The following is an 18,417-nucleotide window of genomic DNA, read 5'->3' as shown; positions in this document are numbered from 1 at the left end:
TTTAGTCTTCTAAAGAGCCGGTTAATGTCTCTCTCCAGAATAGAGAGGGTCGTTGCTATGGGGTGTTATAAAAGTCACAGTATATTAGGTCAAAAAATAAACGTAGTATGTTATGTCAAAAATATTTTTTAGTCATAGTATGTTGAAAAAAAGAAAAAAGTAAATATATTAAAAATGTAAAATATTTTTTCATGACATAAAATCACACACAAGTTGGTAGTAATGGGACGTATTTTACAAAAGACAAAATGTGAAGCATGTATTTCTATACTCATGATCTACATTTAACATGTCAAGTCACTGTGAAACGTGCAATATTTCACCTTTTTAATTGTTTTTATTTGAGTAAATGAAGACTGCATGACTTTATTTTCTGTTGATGTTTTACACGTGAAGCGATGATTTAATTTCCTTACACGCTGGATTACTTTCTGCTCTCTGATCAGTCGGCGGGTTCAGTGTCCCGAAGCGACTTTGTTCTGCACTGGGAAACATCTGGAGGAGTTCAGCTCATTGAAGAAGTATTTCTGTGGAGGACGTGGCAGGTTGAGCAGACTTTTATTCACTAACGTACACGTGATCATCGCTGAGGCGGATTTATTCTCACACTAAGAGATCTGATTTAATAGCAACAGCAATTATGGTAAAAAGGTATAAATTAATTGACATCACAGGATTATACACAGCTGTTTTATGTACATTAAATACAATATTTAGCAGTTACAAACTGTACATTCTTAAAATAGGTCACTGTTAGTAAAATAAAAATAAAATTCCCTAAAGTGTCTGTTGTCAACGGTCTCAAGATCCCTTCTGATATTTGATTGAAACGTGGGACTCTCGGGCCACGACGTCGTGGATTAGCACTGATGCTAACGTGGAGGTCAGCTCCTGATTGATGCAGTCCATTTTTTACTTTGGAGACGAAAATACGCCTCAGTTGTGCAGCTCTTCAAGTTCTCAAAACTAAAATCCACTTTTTTCCCCTAAAAAGTGGATTTTAGTTTTAAGTTAAACGGTCATGAACAGAAAAGAATCAGCAATATTAAAGCATGAAAAGCCCAACATGCATCTTATTGCCTTTTCCATTTCATAGAAAAATAATTACAGAATTCAGTGAGAATAATCATCATCACAGCCCACCTGTGGTCTATAAAAGAAAGCGATTTCAATGCCACTGTCACAATAGATCAGCAGCATTTATTTAGGAACTTTCAGTGGTGATGTCTCCTTCTAATAAACAGTTAACAGGAAATAATCCTTTGACTTCACCTTCAAATTAGCAGTCATTTTGATAGCAGGTACATTCGTAGATCTTTAGTTAAGTTGAGAGAACATTGTGACAAGAGGGTGTATTTATTCCCAATGTGGCGACTCCACAGACTAACGTGTGTCAGTTTAAGGCAAGCTGGGCTTTGATAGCTGGAGGCGTGTTAGATTGTTGTTTCCCAGACTATCGTTCTATTTCACTTTTAGGAGTTCTATTCGTGCGAAACAAGCATTCTGGGAGGATCAAGCGGTTGACGAGCGGTTGGTGTGAAAACGTTCTCTCCGTGCGTTACTGACTCTTTGTGCAGCTGAAAGGCATCAATACGAAAAATGTGCAAATAATCGGCTTCTGCCTGCAGAACAAACGCGTCTCTCTCGTCTGCATGTTTCTGAAAGCGCCTTTTTGTTCATTTTGACCTCCGCTGAGGTGCAGTTACAGCTGACGGCCACAGGAGGGCAGCAGCTGCGCACTGAGGCCAGAATTAGTCACTTTAAAAAATAAAATTTACTCAATAAGATTTTACGTCTGCTGGTTTTAAAATAATTTCAACCGTAAGTCTGCTGAGAACCAAAGACGAGCAGAGCACCGCGTGTGTGTGTGTGTGTGTGTGTGTGTGTGTGTGCGTGCGTGTGCGTGTGTGTGTGTTAGGGTTTCCTCCAGGTCAGAGGGGGGATGGCGGCGGCGGCGGCGTCACAGAGCGAGCGGCTCGTCTCCGTCTCAGCAGGGACGGCCGGTTGTTGTTTCTTCTTCTTCTTCTTTTTCTTCTTCTGCCTCTCCTCGCCGTCGGAGTCGTCCGCCGTCAGCGAAGGCGACGTCCTGCGCAACGCAAATTAATGTAAATAAAAAAAATGAAATGTTAAACCTGAATAATTTCCTTCAGTGATCTTTCATTGATGTCGCAAAGAAAAAAGGTTCATCTGTGATGAAAAATATTCTCACCACAGAGTTCATTCAGTGGTTTCCTTCATTTTGGAAGCATTAACGTTTCTCACCCGTCCGCGCTGCGAGTGATGAGCCTCCTGCACGTCTCCATCTGGACGTCCAGGCCTCTCTTCATGGAGCACATCTCCATGTACTCGTGCAGGTGGCGGTTCATGTCGCTCTTGGCCGTCGCCAGATCCAGCTGATCGGAGGGAGAGAGAGAGAGAGAGAGAGAGAGAGAGAGAGAGAGAGAGAGAGAGAGAGAGAGAGAGAGAGAGAGAGAGAGAGAGGAGACGCTTTAACGCCACCGTTGCCACGGAGACGCGGCCACGGCGGCGTCAGCAGGGAACGTGCTGACCTCTATCTGGTCGATGGTCTCCTGGTACTCCTTCTCCCTGGATTTGAACAGGCACTCTGTGTCTTTGATCACCTCCTCGATGGACTCCTCCTGCTGCTGCAGCTGGACACAGCAGCACGGGGGGGCTTAATACACACAGAGTGTTCACAGCGCTTCACTTTGTTATGTTACAGCCTTGTTCCAAAATGGATTAAATTCATTTTTTTCACAACAACCCATAATGACAAAGTGAAAACTGTTTTTTGCTCATTTTTGCAAATCTGTTAAAAATAAAGAGCGAAAACATAACATGTACACTCAACATTTAGCTCAGGTTCATCCTGTTTCCACTGATCATCCTCGAGATGTTTCTACAACTTGATTGGAGTCCACCTGTGCTAAATTCAGTTGATTGGACATGATTGAGAAAGGCACACACCTGTCTATATAAGGGATCACAGTTGACAGTGAATATCAGAGCATAAACCAAACCATGAAGTCCAAGGAATTATCTGTAGACCTCAGAGACAGAATTGTATCGAGGCACAGATCTGGCGAAGGGTACAGAAAGATTTCTGCACCATTGAAAGTCGCAATGAGCACAGTGGCCTCCATCATCCGGAAATGGAAGAAGTTTGGACCCACCAGGACTCTTCCTGGTGGTTCCAAACTTGGTGGTTCCAGCCAGACTGAGAGATCGGGGAGAAGGGCCTTAGTCAGGGAGGTGACCAGGAACCCGATGGTCACTCTGACAGAGCTCCAGCATTGTTCTATGAAGAGAGGAGAACCTTCCAGTAGGACAACCATCTCTGCAGCACTCCACACATCAGGCCTGTTTGGTAGAGAGGCCAGACGGAAGCCACTCCTCAGTAAAAAGCACATGACAGCCCGCCTGAAGGACCCTCAGACCATGAGAAACAAACTCTCTGGTCTGATGAAACAAAGATTGAACTCTTTGGCCTGAATGCCAAGCGTCATGTCTGGAGGAAACCAGGCACTGGTCATCACCTGGTCAATACCATCCCTACAGTGAAGCATGGTGGTGGCAGCATCATGCTGTGGGGATGTTTTTCAGCGGGAGGAACTGGGAGAGTAGTCAGGATTGAGGGAAAGATGAATGCAGCAATGTACAGAGACATCCTCGATGAAAACATGCTCCAAAGCGCTCTGGACCTCAGACTGGGGCGACTGTTCATCTTCCAACAGGACAACGACCCGAAGCACACAGCCAAGATAACAAAGGAGTGGCTTCGGCACAACTCTGTGAATGTCCTTGAGTGGCCCAGCCAGAGCCCGTGCACCGACGCTCCCCATCCAACCTGATGGAACTTGAGAGGTTCTGCAACGAAGAATGGGAGAAACTGCCCAGAAACAGGTGTGTCACGCTTGTGGAATCACACCCAAGAAGACTTGAGGCTGTAATTGCTGCCAAAGGTGCTTCAACAAAGTAGAGCAAAGGCTGTGAATGTACAGGTTATGTTTTCGTTCTTTATTTTTAACAGATTTGCAAAAATTTGCAAAAAACAGTTTTCACTTTGTCATTATGGGTTGTTGTGTGTAGAATGTTGAGGAAAATAATGAATTTAATCCATTTTGGAATAAGGCTGTAACGTAACAAAACGTGGAACAAGTGAAGCGCTGTGAATACTCTCCGCATGAACTGTATGTCTGAATTACAGTAAAACCAACATTAGGGTGTTGACGCACCTCTCCCTGCGTCTCCACTCCCAGAGGGTATCCAGGGAAGTCCTCCCACAGTAAAAGAGTCTCCTCAGTTTCCTCCCAGGCCAAACTGTCACAGTCATCCTCAAACTCACACTCCCGCCTGGACACACACACACACACACACACACACGTTAGACACATCACATTCCCAGTGGACCCAGTGGTCAGCGTGTCGCCATCGGAGGAAACACCCACAGCTGATTCAGCATCCTCTGCATCTGCTCGTTGATCTGACTGGCCGAGGTGCTGCATGACTCCTCGTCTCTGGCCCCGCCCCCCTCGCTTTCGGACGCGCTGGCCTCGTCTCCGTCCACGCCCCTCGACGACTGGCCGCTCGGCCTCCTGGCCCGGCCGCCCGGGGCGAAAGGGGGCGTGGCCGCCTGCTGAGAAGGGAGACGTGTTTTTTTTATTTTTATTTAGTCGACAGTGGAGACATTCAAGATGGCCGCCCCCGACGTACCTGGAACATCTGGATCATGTCCTCGCAGTTCCTCTGCTGGGCGACGTCACAGAGCCGGGCGGTGATGTCGATGCGGCGGCAGATGTCCATGTCCACCTTCATGGCCTTCTCCTGGATCTTACTGTCCAGGTCCGACAGGTTCTGGTGGAGAAAGAGGAGAACAATGATCTCGCTCTGAAAACCAGATCTCAACGAAGAAGAATCCACCCTGCGCTCGACTGTTTAAAGCTCACGCTGCTGACGAGTCCCTTGAAGAGGACGAGTTCGGCCTTCAGCTGCTTCACCCTCAGCGCCAGCTCGTCCTGGCTCACCTCGCTCTCCTGCAGGTCCTACACACACACACACACACACACACACACACGTTCAGAAGAAGAGCAGCTCGTAGATAACACGGCAGTCCAAAGGGCTCTTCACCTCCTCCAGCTCAGCCACCTTCTCCTGCAGGTCCATTCTGGCCGAGTACTCCTCCTCCCATCTGCAGACACACACAGCAGGATCACGCAGGTCAACAAGCAGAAGGACGACGTCAGACTTCCTGTTGTTCTCCCTGTGTGGACTGTGAATAAGAAGCGTCTCGTCTTCAGGGTGGACGTGTGAAGAGACAAGTTCACTTGTTACAAACGGGGCTCTAATGTGACACTAATCACCGAACCTCATGACATCTAATGTTCTTTGTCTCCACAGGCGTGAAGTCACGTTAACATTAACCCACTGAACCCTTTAAGTTCAGCTAAAGGCGGAGGAATCAAACAAAGTGGGTCTGAATGTCCTAAAAGGGCCACCGTACTAACGGCGGCGTACTAGCTATCTCATTTGTTTGTGCGAGTTGGTTGCTTTATTTACTCCACAGAGACAAACCTGATGTTGTCATTTCTGCTCTCTTTATATTTAGCAATCAGACATCAGTGGCATCGATCTGCTCGTCCAGCTCTATGAAGACGAATCATTTATTCCACCGAAAACAATCCCTTCCAAAGAGACAAACGATCTCCGTTTTCACCAAATGTCCCTAAACAGATTCAAACTGATTTAAAAAGGAAGCTGTGGATCTACCGGCTGGTATTAATATAAACTAATGGAGGTCTGAGGTTCTGGTTCAGGCTTTGCTCCTCAAACCAGAGAGGTAAACTCAAGGACACTTTGACAGTGAGACAAGTGAGACAAAGCGCCGCTCTGCACCATCGAGCCCATTTACAACCGTCGGGGGACTCGAACGCTTTCGTTTGGGTGTTTTCTTACTTATTTTAAAGCCTCCACCATAACGAGGACGACTGAGGGAGGTGAAAGGGGTTTGGGGGGGGGGAACCGATGCGGTTAATGATGATGTCATCGTTGGCCTGAGGCTGCAGAGGCTCAGATGGGACAGAAGGGGGTAGGGGGGGGGGATGATGAGTCAACAGAAGGGACGACAGCAGCAAACGTTTCAATAAACGGCTGAAAGACACAGAAGAGGCTGAAAAGCAGAGACGCTGCTCAGAGGAGGAGGCTGACATCACAGTGCTGCATTGCAGGTGTCAGGACAAAAGCCAGCTGGGGGGGGGGGGGGGGGGGGGGACAGAAAGAGACAAAGACAAAACAGAGAGGACAATGCAGGACTCGAGTGTGCATCGTAGAGGAAGGAAGCAAGGACAGCGAGGTCACTTCCTCCGAGTCTCTAGCGTCAAGCATGAACATCATCTTCATGAACATCATCTTTCTGTGTCACGGCTGCATCACTTCCACTGTTTCTGAGAAGCTCTCTTCTTCATCCTGGCTTGAAATACTTGATTACCCACCAGCCAGAGCGGCCAAAAACCATGGCGAGAGAAGCGAGAAATAAAAAGACGTATGAGACCCTTTCTATAAGGTCTGTAGTAAGTAGAAACTTGGCTAACGGAGCTCTTCTTCGATCTTTATGTCCACATTGTTTCAAATAACCAAATCTTCTTCACAGGTTGAAGGTTGCAACAGGAGGCTTTGATATCAAGTCTTACTTTGGTAGAGTTTAAAGGAGCCCTGCACCACTCCCTCCCCACAGCTGTGGAACATGCAGAACCTGAGCAGAACCTGTGCAGAACCTGAGCAGAACCCGTGTGAGCTTTAGTGGTGACGTGTGAGCGAGCTCGATGAGACTGCAGAAAGGCAGCAGAGACGGCGTGAAACACAGAAGATGTCGGACTAATTCCTCTCAATTATGTGACGTGAATTAATTCACGGAACTAATTTAATTCATGACGAGTGAACTGTTGAAGATTCACGCAAAAGGAGACGCAAACGCTGGATTGACTTTGTGGTTTAAGGAGGATCACTGCGAACTGAGCAGGTCTGAGCAGGAAGCTCGACCCCTTCATGTGAAAATGTTGCTGTTGGTTCTGGCGATCCGAACCGCGGCCCTGCTAGAGGTCAAGGGTCATGCAGGTAGGTGCTCACCTGAGCTTGTACTCGTCTCTCTCCCTCTTCACCTTGGCCAGCACGTTGTACAGGGCCCGGATCTCCGGCGTGATGGTGTCGACCTGCACCGCGACCCCGCCCGGGGGAGTCCGGGAGGCGCACGACTCCCTCCCGGCGCCGAAGCGGCGGGCGTGGTTGAAGGACCAGATGGATCCGGGGAGGAACCGCGGCGGGGCGGGGGGCGGCGTCCTGCCGCCGTTGGTCAAGCCGTGAGAGGCGTACTTCTCGTTGATGTTGGAGATGGCCCTGGACGGGTCGGTGGGGCTCGGGGCCGGGCTGATGGAGAACCCGGGCGTGGTGAGGTTGGAGTTGGAATCCGTGGCGCCCGGGTAGAGGCGGCCCCCCAGGTACTTGTTGTCAAACAGAGGAGGGGGGTTCAGGGTCGGGGAGAGGAGGCCGCCGGGAAGGTACGCCGAGTTGTTGGCGTTGTGGAGCGGAATGTGGCCCGGTCTGCCTGGAATGGGCCCGACAAATCCAGTCTGGACCCCCATCTCTTTGGTCTGCGGCCTGTGGCGTCCGACCCCCCCCTGCTCCTCCGCGGCCTGCTGCAGCTGCTTCTCCAGCACTTTGTTCCGGCGCTCCAGCTCGTGCACTTTGGCCAGGAAGCAGCGGAAGCGCAGGTTGAGGGTCTTCAGCACGCTGATGTTGGAGCCCAGGTCGTTGCGCAGCGCCGTGGCCGCGGGGGGGCCGCGGCGCGAGGGGTTGCCCGGCTGCATGTAGGTGAGGCCCGACGGCGGGAGGGCTTCAAGGTCCAGCCCGGACAACCCGTCCGGCCCGAACCCGCCGTGGTCCCCCAGGAAGTATCCGGGCTCCAGGTAGGCGGAGTCGTCGGCCATCTGATGGTGCTGCTGGTGCTGATGCTGGAAGCCGCTCTCCCCCAGGACCGGATTCATGCTCGAGTAGGAAAATCTGAAGTGCTCGAAATCCGGCATCAACCCAGTTCAACTCGGCAAACAGCTCCGTTTAAGACCTGATTATAGGCACGAACCGGGACCCGCCGCCCTGCTTCTAACACCTCAAAGCAAAAGGATGCGCTGAAGTCAGATGCTGCGGATTTAAAAGGTGCTTCACGGGCCCGAAGTCGCAGCAGGAATAACAGCCCGGCGAAAGATGATTACGGATCAAACTATTGATCACAACGTGCCTTTAAAGTCGGACACGCCGCCGCGGAAAGAGACGAGTTCACTGTTCACTATCGCACAGATGTTTATTCTGGGCCTCAGAATGAAGCGCACCGCGGATGTGACAAACACAGAAGCCCCGTACCCGGAGGAGGAGGAAACACAGACCTGTCCCCACGACGATGAGCTCAAACGAGCCCGAGCAGAGAGCCGCGCGGGGGTGCAGCGCAGCGCGCGGATAAACACGAGTGACGGACTGCGGCGCTGACATACCGTACTGACGGGAGGAGAGGCGCACCGCTCTGGTCCGCCTCGGCTACCGTACTGACGGGAGGAGAGGCGCACCGCTCTGGTCCGCCTCGGCTACCGTACTGACGGGAGGAGAGGCGCGCCGCTCTGGTCCGCTTCGGCTACCGTACTGACGGGAGGAGAGGCGCACCGCTCTGGTCCGCCTCGGCTACCGTACTGACGGGAGGAGAGGCGCAGCTGCTATAACGCCTCCCGGAATACTTTGTTAGAAACATTAGATTCTATGCAGGCTGACTTGACATCGTCACTTTGTAATCCCTTTGCCTTTAAAAAATGGAAAGCAGTCATCCACCTGTACCTCAGGTAGTTTCCAAACTTCGACTGCGGCTGAATTAACGCGAGCTTCGGGTCCAGCTAGCTGCAGCTTACGTTAGCATGATTTCAGAGAAACAGCAACGGCTTTTTTTTTATCCTGATTAAGGCAAATATAGCTTTAATAATTACACAAATGTTCAGTTATAACGGTAATAGGTTGAACTTTCATCTAACACCTTTTAACTCAGCTCTTATCAATATTCTAAGTGTATTATTATTGGAACGTTAGCTAAAACTGTCCAACCAATTCTGGGCATAAATGCTAAAAACGACTGCGAGTCACAGGAGGTCGACGTGTAGTTGTTTTATCAGACAAAACGTATACACGGCGGTCACGTGTCTCCATGTTTCAACCAGGAAGTGCTACACGTAGCCCCGCCTTCTTCTGTTTGTCGCGTGTTGTAATAGGCTGACTGAAACAGCCAGGTAGCCCCGCCCCCTGCGCACCCTTCTCCCAGAAAAACAGCTGTGAAGATCCCGGTGAATGAAAAAAAAAAACAAGCACATGTCAAAATCTTTAGTTAAAAATATCACCTCCACTTTACTATTTAATTGATTCCTACTCTATTTTTTTACATTTGAACACCTGTTCATACATTTATTTTGTGTTTGTTGCATGGAGGCTACAACTGAATTTCGCTGTGCAAGTTGCATAATAATTGACGAACAAATTAATCATGGATAATACAATTATAACATCTTGCGATCAACTCTGATGTGTGAGGGTTCACAGATGACTGACTTTTGTGTGAATTAAAAGTGACAACGTCGTCATTTATTAATTGAAGTAACGGAGAGAAATTATTCACACAACATTATCAGGAGTGACATGTGTCCTCCTGTCTTCCTCTCTGGGGTTCAGTCCAACAATGTTGGACAAATTAACTACCAAATTTAATTTTGGATTTTCTTCCAGAAATGATTTTCATATTCTGAACAAAACCTCAAGTAATTTGTGTGGGGAGGAATAATTTAACAGCTTCTAGCTGTAGAACAGACCCATCAGAGATTAGAATAGTTAGTGAGTACAAAGTACACCCTTCTTTCCACAAACTACTTTATTATCAAGTGCAAAGGAGCCAGTGTGCACGTTAGTGCAACCAGATCATTCAGTACAATACAGTAAGCGATGGAAAATCTCTCCAAACACCGCCTAGTGTGCCCCTCCCTGGCGGACGGAGCTCACGCGCTTATATTAAAAATAGATGACATGCTCATTATTTATTAGCGGTTCGTTGTGCAGGATGCTCGTGATGCTCCTGTTGGGGGTCGGGCGGGGGCGGTCAGATGGCGCGGCCTTCGGCCACAGGTGAGGGAAGAGGGGAATCATGGGAAGGAAGCGGAGGAGTGGCGGAGGGTCTTCACTCCTTGGAGAACATGTGCAGCACCAGGTCGCACACGCGGTGGCTGTAGCCAAACTCGTTGTCGTACCTGCAGGCAGCCAGAGGGGGAAAACACGGCTTTCTTACATGTGCAGGGAGGGATAGACCTTCTCATCTCAACAGCTAAACAAATCCATAGCCCCCCCCTTCATTACTGCTGACGTGACACCTTCACCTTCTCACTCACCATGAAACCAGCTTGACGAAGTGGTCGTTGAGGGCGATGCCGGCGCCGGCGTCGAAGATGGAGGAGCGAGTGTCGCCGTTGAAGTCGGTGGAAACCACCTGAGCAGGAAGAGAGTGACACAACGCGTCACGGTCGTCCTTCTGGCTCATGGATGCACTTCATACTGACTTTAGTTCTCATTTCAGACCCTTCATGGTCGGCTGCCACCTAGTGGCTCGTAATGAGTTCCACACTCCTTGTGTACCTGGTCCTCTGTGTATCCCAGAATTCCCTTCATGGGTCCCTCGGCGGCGGCCTTGATCACCTTCTTGATGTCGTCGTACTTGGCCTTGAAGGACGAGACGTTTTTAGTCAAAGGAGGATTGATGAGGCGACAAGCAGAGGGTTGGATTCTAAACAGCTTGATTTGAAGGGAGCGAGTCGAATTGACAACCGAGGGGGGAGCGGAGGCCCACGTACCGGCTTCTCCAGGCGGACGGTCAGGTCGACCACGGAGACGTTGGGGGTGGGGACACGGAAGGCCATGCCGGTCAGCTTACTGCAGAGAAGAAGAAGCTACAGATGATTGGAGTTGTGTTTCGTTCCCGGTGATTTTCACACCTCCATATTAATGAATATTAATGGATGAAAAGAAATCTATAATTTGATGAGTCCATTTAATCGAGCGATGTGGAGAACTTCAGTTTCTCGCCATGGAAATGAACCAATTTAAAAAGGCCTACCCGTTGAGCTCGGGGACGACCTTGCCGACGGCCTTGGCGGCGCCGGTGGAGGCGGGGATGATGTTCTGGGAGGCGCCGCGCCCGTCCCGCCACAGCTTCCCGGAGGGGCCGTCGACGGTCTTCTGTGTGGCGGTGATGGCGTGCACGGTGCTCTGGAGGACAGGGAGCGCAGGTTCATGCTAGTTGGCTGCTTTCACAGTACAAATAATCAAAAAAGCCGTCTGATAAACGTAGCGAAAGAGGCAGCTGGTCAGATCCTTTGTTATTTTTCAACACAGAAACACAATTTACCTGAAAAGTCAAACAGAAATGTATCAACATTTTTTAAGCTTAATAAATTATAAATACATTAAAAAGTTGAACTAAACCTTAGAAAATCTTACGAATTGAGTAGGCAAACAGCTGTGACCATTTAACTTAAAGGTGAACTTTAAGAAGTGTTTTTTACCATGAGACCCTCAACGATAACAAAGTTGTCATTGATGACTTTGGCGATGGGAGCCAGGCAGTTGGTCGTGCAGGAAGCGTTGCTATGGAGACAGACGGTAACCAGGAGTTAGACGACTTTGATGTGGACAGATTAGAGAAGGACCTCATCGATCGGAGACTCACCTCACAACCTTCATGGAGCTGTCGTACTTCTCGTGGTTGACGCCCATGACGAACATGGGAGCGTCGGCGCTGGGGGCGGAGATCACCACCCTCTTGGCACCGCCCTTGAGGTGAGCCTGGGCGGACACGGCAGAGGTCAAAAGGTTGGGAAGCGACAAGCGAAATAACACTCGTTGGATTTTAAATGAAAACAGAAAGGATGATCTTTAAAACGTATCCCGGTTGATGGTTCATTTGTGCTTACGGAGGCCTTCTCGATGGTGGTGAAAACGCCGGTGGACTCCACCACGTAGTCGGCGCCGGCGTCGCCCCACTTGATGTTGGCGGGGTCCTTCCTGTTGGGGCACAACCGGAGAGGTTAGGCCGCGTCCGGCCCACAGAGGGAGAGAAAAGAGGAAGTGGATCCAACGCACTCGTGGAACACCGTGATGTGCATGTTGCCGATGACCAGCTTGCCGCCGTCGGCCTTCACCTCCCCGAGCTTCCACACGCCGTGGGTGGAGTCGTACTTGAACATGTAGACCTGTGCGGAGGGAGAGACGGAGGCTCAAAGCATCCGCTTCCTTCAAGGGATTTAAGGCCTCTGATTGAGGAACTCGTCGGAAAACACAAAGACCCGTCTTGATATTAAACGAAGTGTCCTCACCATGTATTCCAGATCAATGAAGGGGTCGTTGATGGCCACCACCTCCACCTTGCCTCCTGAGGCGGCGGCGCGGGTCACCAGACGGCCGATACGTCCGAATCTGAAATGCAGGGGGAGGAGAGCGGAAGGACGGCATTTATCAGGACAGTCTATGAGAAAGAGAACATGTATCGTACTTTACAGAGCGCACCTAGAAGCCGCACACCTACAGTTAGACAGAAAAAAGCAAACGTCCAAAGCTTTTGTCTTTTTACATCGTACGTTCTTCACATTGAGTCTCCAACGTCTCGCCGTTGATTCATTAATGAGTTTACGTGCAGCCGCTCGGTTTCCTCCTGACAGACGTTTTCCCGTAACTTAAATCATCTCATCAGCTCATCACTTGCATCCCTACGTGTTCCACGACGAGTGTTTGAATACGATGGCTGTTGGAAACACAAAGACTCATCATCACCCGTCTGTTAGCCGGACGCTGTAAAAGCCGCGGGGTTCAAAACGCACACGGAAAAGGTTGAGCAGCTTGAGAGCCCGAGGTTCCTTTTATACAACACCTCCCCTTTCTGACCGGCAGGGGGCGCCGAGAACCAAAGTTAGAGGGGGCGAGGTGGAGGACAGCAGGACTATAAAAGGCCTCCACCAGACAGAACAACGGCAGCCCAAAGCCCGTTTAGGCGTGACACGTGAGCCCACTTCACGGGACTGACAGCGAGGGACCGTCTGAGGGGGCGTGAGAGGAGAAGCGACGTCGACCTGCAGGGTGAGGAGGCCACAGAACGACCGTGGGGGGGTCGGGACGCGCTGAGCGCCGGCGGTTATCAGAGGCTTCCTTCATCTTGAGAGGAGGCCGCTGACTGAAGCAGCGCGTCTCGTTACGCAGCGTCTCCAGGAGTCACGTTACGTGCTGGCTGCAGGTCGCTTGAACCCCTCGTGACACACACACACACACACACACATACACACACGTGCACGCACGCACGATTTTTTTCTATTTCTGAGGTTCCATTTAGAATGTGAAGAACCTTTAAGAGGGTTTTATTGCATTCAATAAAAAAAAAGCACTTAAAAAAAATAAATTCAAAAGGCTCAGTAGAACCCCGTGTTGGTTCTTGTTACCTTAGAAGGTGGGGAGGTTCTGGACTATTAGTCAAGAAACCTAGAAGCTCATTATAGAGAGTTGAGTTCTCCATAGAACCTCGTTACTCTTCAGGACACGCTGAAGAACCCCACATGGTTCCACCGGATTATTTCCACGTTTGGAGAATTTCACTCTCAAGTGCAGACTCACGTTTGGGAAAGTAAAGAACGTGTGAAGAATCTTTCAACCGTGACACCTGCCCGAGGAAGGAGAAGAGCGTGCACGAGGCGAGAGCGCCCGTGCACGTCAGTCTCACTCGGGGTTGATTTTTTTTTTTAGGAAGCCGAGAAGCAGCCGAGGCTGAATCAGAACCAGTCTCGTGTGTCTGAGGCTCGGTGTTGGTTCTGATATCTTCCCCAAAGCCTCGCTGGCAGCGGCTTCACGGGACGAGGAGGAGGAAGAGGAGGAAGGGGTCTCAAACCGGCAGGCCCAGATGACCTCTGGTCAGCGGTAAAAGGTTAGAGGGTTAAAAATAGACCAGGTGGAAAATGAAAGGAATGTGACAGCTGGGGGAGGGGGGGGCAAACCCAACGGGCTATAAATAACCAGAGAATAGACGGTCCGTGCAGAGTTCCGTCCCACCAACAGAGCAGCATTTGTCTTTATTTTTGTGCCCTTCATTAAAGATGCTCTTCTCTAAAAAAGGTTCTGTGTCTTTACTTTATTTATTGGTTAATTTAATGCATTTAATACTCGTGGTTTCATATCGCAATAATTGAATAAAGATAATAATGTGAGTAAATGCTAATAATGCAGTTTTCCAGAAGCCCTGGTGACGTTTAAGAGGGGTAAACAGCAACATTTAATCCAGACTGTGGAGAAACCACAGAAGTTCAGACTTCTCATCCGGTTTGATTTATTCTCCATCGGCTCTCCTCCGAAAGTGGAACGATTTAAGATCATCCTTTAGGATATAATATTATATAAACACTTATATTGTGACTCATTGGCGTTCCGGAAGTTGTATCTTTTTTTAAATCTTTTTTTAAGAATTCTCGCTTTTCTGACTTGAACCGGAATAAAGAGAAGCAGCAACTCACCCGTTGATTCCGATCTTCACCATTCTGTCGATGTCTTCTGGTCCTCACTGGAAGGGAACAGGAGAAACATTTAACAGATGTTCTATGATCATCTCTGCAACGAGCAGAGGAAACACACACACAAACGAACGTGAGGTCCACAGAACCAAACGGTACCGAATGTGGAGGCTCCTCGGTCCGTGTGTCCTGTGCGGGGGGGACGGAAGTCACAGCGGGGGACGAGCGCGAGCGCTCACCGGCTTTTATCCCCGTCGCGCGCCGCCGGACACGCCCACTCCCGTCGGAATGTCACGGTCATTCAAGGAGTCACGTGGTTCACAGGCGTTCTTCTGACAAAGTATATGAAGCGTAAAGTCTTCTCAATCACTCATAGCGGCCTTTTCCCTCCTTCCAATAAAATATAAAAACATCCGCGGGTAAAAGTAGTCCCTATAAATCAATTTATAAAACCAAACTAATTTTACATGAAAATGATGAATGATTTCAAACAAGTATTTGGCATTCCTGCACTACCTTTATATAATAATGATAATCACTGCACCACATGACTGACACTTTTTGTCTTTACTGACAATCGGCTTTACATACTTTTACTTTTTTCATCATATCTTATTTCATCACATCTCTTCAGCTTCTTTGCACTAAAAAACTCAATAAAATAAAAGCTTCACATTTAGTTGAATGATACCTTTAGTTTATTTATGTGTTAGTGTAAGTGATCTGTTTTAATAATAAACACAATATCGTCACAGCGTGGGTTTACACACAGCTGACATATTATCTCATATCTTTAAATGATTATTTTCAGAGTTCAGTCACTGTTTGGGCAACCAAAGCACTTGGGAAGGTTTAGGAATAAATACACACGTGCACAATGTGTGCAAAAAGACATATAGTTTATTCTTCTGTCTGTTGGTGACCTCTGACCCCTTATGAATATTTTTTATTTATAGCACTTGAAAAAACAGATTACAAAGTGCTCCACAAAGTTGTCTTTCATCTGCTGTTAGAAAGGACAAAGACACACACAACTCCCAGATGGGTCCCTGTCAATCACAGAAAGCCCCGCCCCAACGGCCCCCAGCTTTATGGTCTGTTTGACTCTCACTTACTGAATGCACATCATGCTGCGTTGAAGCGCTCACTGCTCCGACTGTCTTCACTTCTGCCTGGAAACAGCTGACAACATCCAGCTGGAAAACAACTGGATAAACAACCAGAACCTTTCAGTCTATTTCTACAAAACCAAACTGTGAGGAAGACAAAGGTCTTTCTTCTGTGTTGATCGAGAGCTGTGTCGATGTGAAATGTCCTTGTGTCCACACGTGCGTTACGCGGCGTTCAAACACTGCAGAGCGACACTCGTGATGCAACATAACGGAAGAGGAACATCCTCTGTTTTATTCTTTCATTCTCGTGAAAGCGGCTCCTGTGTGAGCAGGACAGCGAATGAGCCTCCAGAAGAGTCCACAATGTTTCCAGAGTTACGCCAGCAATTCGTGGGAACCGAACCCCCTCGCGCCGCTCCAGCACGCCGCTCCTCAAGCCAGCCGGCGCGGGTCGAAGGAAAGGTCGGCCTATAAATATGACGGCGACCTTCTGGTGCTGCCTGCCTGAGCTCTCTATATGCGGCCTCCATATGTCAAAGGGTGCGACATTGGACGGACGACCCGGTGAAGCGGGGCTCCCGCAGCTCGGGAGGTCAAAGGTCAAAGGTTCAGGAGGAGGTGACCGACGCTCAGTTTGGGTGTTTGAATAAAAAGGGCCAGAAGATAAGATAAGTGTGGCTCCTCCGTGTGCACGCCGATGGGGTAACGCCTGTACAGACCTGCTGCAATGCATTGTGGTCGCATTCCAGCCGCACTGATAATCTTTCCACCGCCACCGTGCTCTATCAGAAGGGACAAACAAAGGGAACCTGGTTACTATGACGACCCCCGAAAGGTTCCACAGCGGTCTGGTGCTTGACGCCCGGCCTCCTCCTGGTGACCTCGGCCTCTCACAGCGCGTCGGCTGTTCCTTTAGTGTGTCACAAATTGATGGAGTATAAGAGTTTTTCCATCGACAAACTGTTGCTTTTCTACAATAACACTGATTAAATAATCTGGAAACTGGTGCAAAAAGTGTCTAAAAGCCTTTGTGTTACAATCTCTGAACATTAAACTCACCTGGATGAACACATGAAAACACCCGACTTCATCTGATTGAGTCAACAATTTATAAACAACAGACAAACCAACAAACAATAGCACTTACATTTTCTTTTTTTCTCGCTTGCTTCTGAATAAAATCCCTTATTCACCTGAACGCGTTTTAAACTGATGTGCTGTGACTGTGTGGCGCCCTCTGGTGGGTCTCTCTGTAGTCTCATTGTGTCTCTTTGAGTGTCATCGGGGGACATTGTGGAGCTGAAGGCCTTTGGGACACTGAAGCTGTGACCCTTCAACTCGTCATCGCTCCGTCCATGAGAAGAAGCTGTGCGACGCTTTTACACATTTATGCTGTTAATTAACCATGAATCTTAAAAAACGAAACAAGATTTAAAGAAGAACAAGTTTGCCCTGGTTGCCTTTCCAGGTAATTTCTTTGGTTGCCACATGTAATTTGATATAGAGATAAAAAAAGAGAAACAAAACACTGCTGATCAGAATCAGAACATCCAGCGTTTGCGATTACCTCGTTCAACTTTGACCCCGCCTCCTCCTCGCAGAGATCAGCCCGTCGTCTTCATCAAGCGGTGACCTCGTGACGCCCTTGACTCGTCCTCTGCTAGCGGAAGGGGGCCTCCAATCAGGCAGAGAGAAGGCTGGGAGGGAACCGGGAGGATGTTGGGAGGGAACCAGGTGGATGCTGGGAGGGAACCAGGTGGATGTTGGGAGGGAACCAGGTGGATGTTGGGAGGGAATCAGGTGGATGCTGGGAGGGAACCAGCTGTGAGGGAACCAGGAGGATGTTGGGAGGGAACCAGGTGGATGTTGGGAGGGAACCAGGTGGATGTTGGGAGGGAATCAGGTGGATGCTGGGAGGGAACCAGCTGTGAGGGAACCAGGAGGATGTTGGGAGGGAACCAGGAGGATGCTGGGAGGGAACCAGGTGGATGTTGGGAGGGAACCAGGAGGATGCTGGGAGGGAACCAGCTGGGAGGGAACCAGGAGGATGTTGGGAGGGAATCAGGTGGGAGGGAACCAGGAGGATGCTGGACGCCGGGTTGGATTTTCTGCTCCTGATTCATTCAGCAGCTTGTTTTATGAGTTAAAGTAACCAAAGTAGTAGTTCCAAATATTAAACAATCCACCCAAACAAGATATTTATTGTGTTTTGAATAATATTACTGAATATTTTCTAAATTCAACATTACACATTTAATAAACATTCTTTGACCCTCTTCGTCGGTCATGTGACCTCTCTGGGTTCTGAAGGTTTGTTCATCATTCAGAGACGCATTTAAACTGCAGTTTACTACTAAAAAACAGAGAATGATTTTCTTGTTTACAGTATTTTACAATTCATGGTTATATAAACAGTCCATTACACACCAGAACCGAACATCACGTCCTGCAGAGGAAACCCTCTGGTGACTCACGCACACACACGCACGCACACGCACACACACACGCACACGCACACACACACACACACACACACACACACACACACACACACACACACACACACACACACACACACACAGGGAACTTGGCCCTCAGGAGTCCTTTGTTTGGTTTGACTCGAGTCTCCGTGACTCCTTCACACAGAAAACAAAGAGCATCGATTCTGCCCGGACTCAGTGTGAGGCCGATCGTTG

At 49.0% G+C, this 18,417-nt stretch overlaps 2 protein-coding genes across 7 annotated transcripts; both read right to left on the bottom strand.

The window, feature by feature from the left end:
* Nucleotides 1-317: 317 nt before the first annotated feature.
* On the bottom strand, nucleotides 318-9,076 carry LOC120826986 (non-homologous end joining factor IFFO1). 6 transcript variants are annotated; one of them, XM_040189642.2, is made up of 9 exons: nucleotides 7,123-9,076; nucleotides 5,128-5,188; nucleotides 4,947-5,042; nucleotides 4,714-4,854; nucleotides 4,449-4,636; nucleotides 4,236-4,353; nucleotides 2,550-2,651; nucleotides 2,263-2,393; nucleotides 318-2,086 (listed from the first exon to the last, which is right to left on the bottom strand). In XM_040189642.2, the coding sequence occupies exons 1-9, from the start codon at nucleotides 8,073-8,075 to the stop codon at nucleotides 1,915-1,917; spliced, it is 1,962 nt and encodes a 653-aa protein (XP_040045576.2). In that variant the 5' UTR covers nucleotides 8,076-9,076; the 3' UTR covers nucleotides 318-1,914. The 6 variants fall into 6 exon arrangements, with proteins under 6 accessions (XP_040045576.2, XP_040045577.2, XP_077937097.1 ...); XM_040189643.2 differs by having other exon boundaries at nucleotides 4,449-4,633; XM_078080971.1 differs by having other exon boundaries at nucleotides 5,146-5,188; nucleotides 7,123-8,569.
* Nucleotides 9,077-9,928: 852 nt separating this feature from the next.
* LOC120826999 (glyceraldehyde-3-phosphate dehydrogenase) lies at nucleotides 9,929-16,063 on the bottom strand. Its single transcript, XM_040189660.2, has 13 exons — nucleotides 15,725-16,063; nucleotides 14,769-14,941; nucleotides 14,613-14,659; nucleotides 12,438-12,537; nucleotides 12,205-12,314; nucleotides 12,036-12,126; nucleotides 11,792-11,907; nucleotides 11,628-11,709; nucleotides 11,180-11,331; nucleotides 10,917-10,995; nucleotides 10,702-10,785; nucleotides 10,458-10,555; nucleotides 9,929-10,319 (listed from the first exon to the last, which is right to left on the bottom strand). Exons 3-13 carry the CDS (start codon nucleotides 14,633-14,635, stop codon nucleotides 10,250-10,252), a joined length of 1,005 nt encoding a protein of 334 aa, XP_040045594.2. The 5' UTR covers nucleotides 14,636-14,659; nucleotides 14,769-14,941; nucleotides 15,725-16,063; the 3' UTR covers nucleotides 9,929-10,249.
* Between the last annotated feature and the right edge of the window lie 2,354 nt (nucleotides 16,064-18,417).

Source organism: Gasterosteus aculeatus, chromosome 10 (assembly GCF_964276395.1).
Source record: "Gasterosteus aculeatus chromosome 10, fGasAcu3.hap1.1, whole genome shotgun sequence".
Taxonomy (NCBI): domain Eukaryota; kingdom Metazoa; phylum Chordata; class Actinopteri; order Perciformes; family Gasterosteidae; genus Gasterosteus; species Gasterosteus aculeatus.
This window is presented reverse-complemented; position numbering and strand designations above follow the sequence as displayed.

Bases quoted from the DNA above. Each gene is read 5' to 3' on its own strand.
- LOC120826986 (XM_040189639.2), bottom strand. From the start codon at position 8,075: ATGCCGGATTTCGAGCACTTCAGATTTTCCTACTCGAGCATGAATCCG. The intron at 2,652-4,235 runs GTGCGTCAACAC...TGCTGTGTCCAG, and splicing joins GAGTGGAGACGCAGGGAGAG to CTGCAGCAGCAGGAGGAGTC. The intron at 2,087-2,262 runs GTGAGAAACGTT...TGCGTTGCGCAG, and splicing joins ATCACTCGCAGCGCGGACGG to GACGTCGCCTTCGCTGACGG.
- LOC120826999 (XM_040189660.2), bottom strand. From the start codon at position 14,635: ATGGTGAAGATCGGAATCAACGG. The intron at 11,710-11,791 runs GTGAGTCTCCGA...CTGTCTCCATAG, and splicing joins AGCTCCATGAAGGTTGTGAG to CAACGCTTCCTGCACGACCA. The intron at 10,556-10,701 runs GTACACAAGGAG...CTTCCTGCTCAG, and splicing joins TGGGATACACAGAGGACCAG to GTGGTTTCCACCGACTTCAA.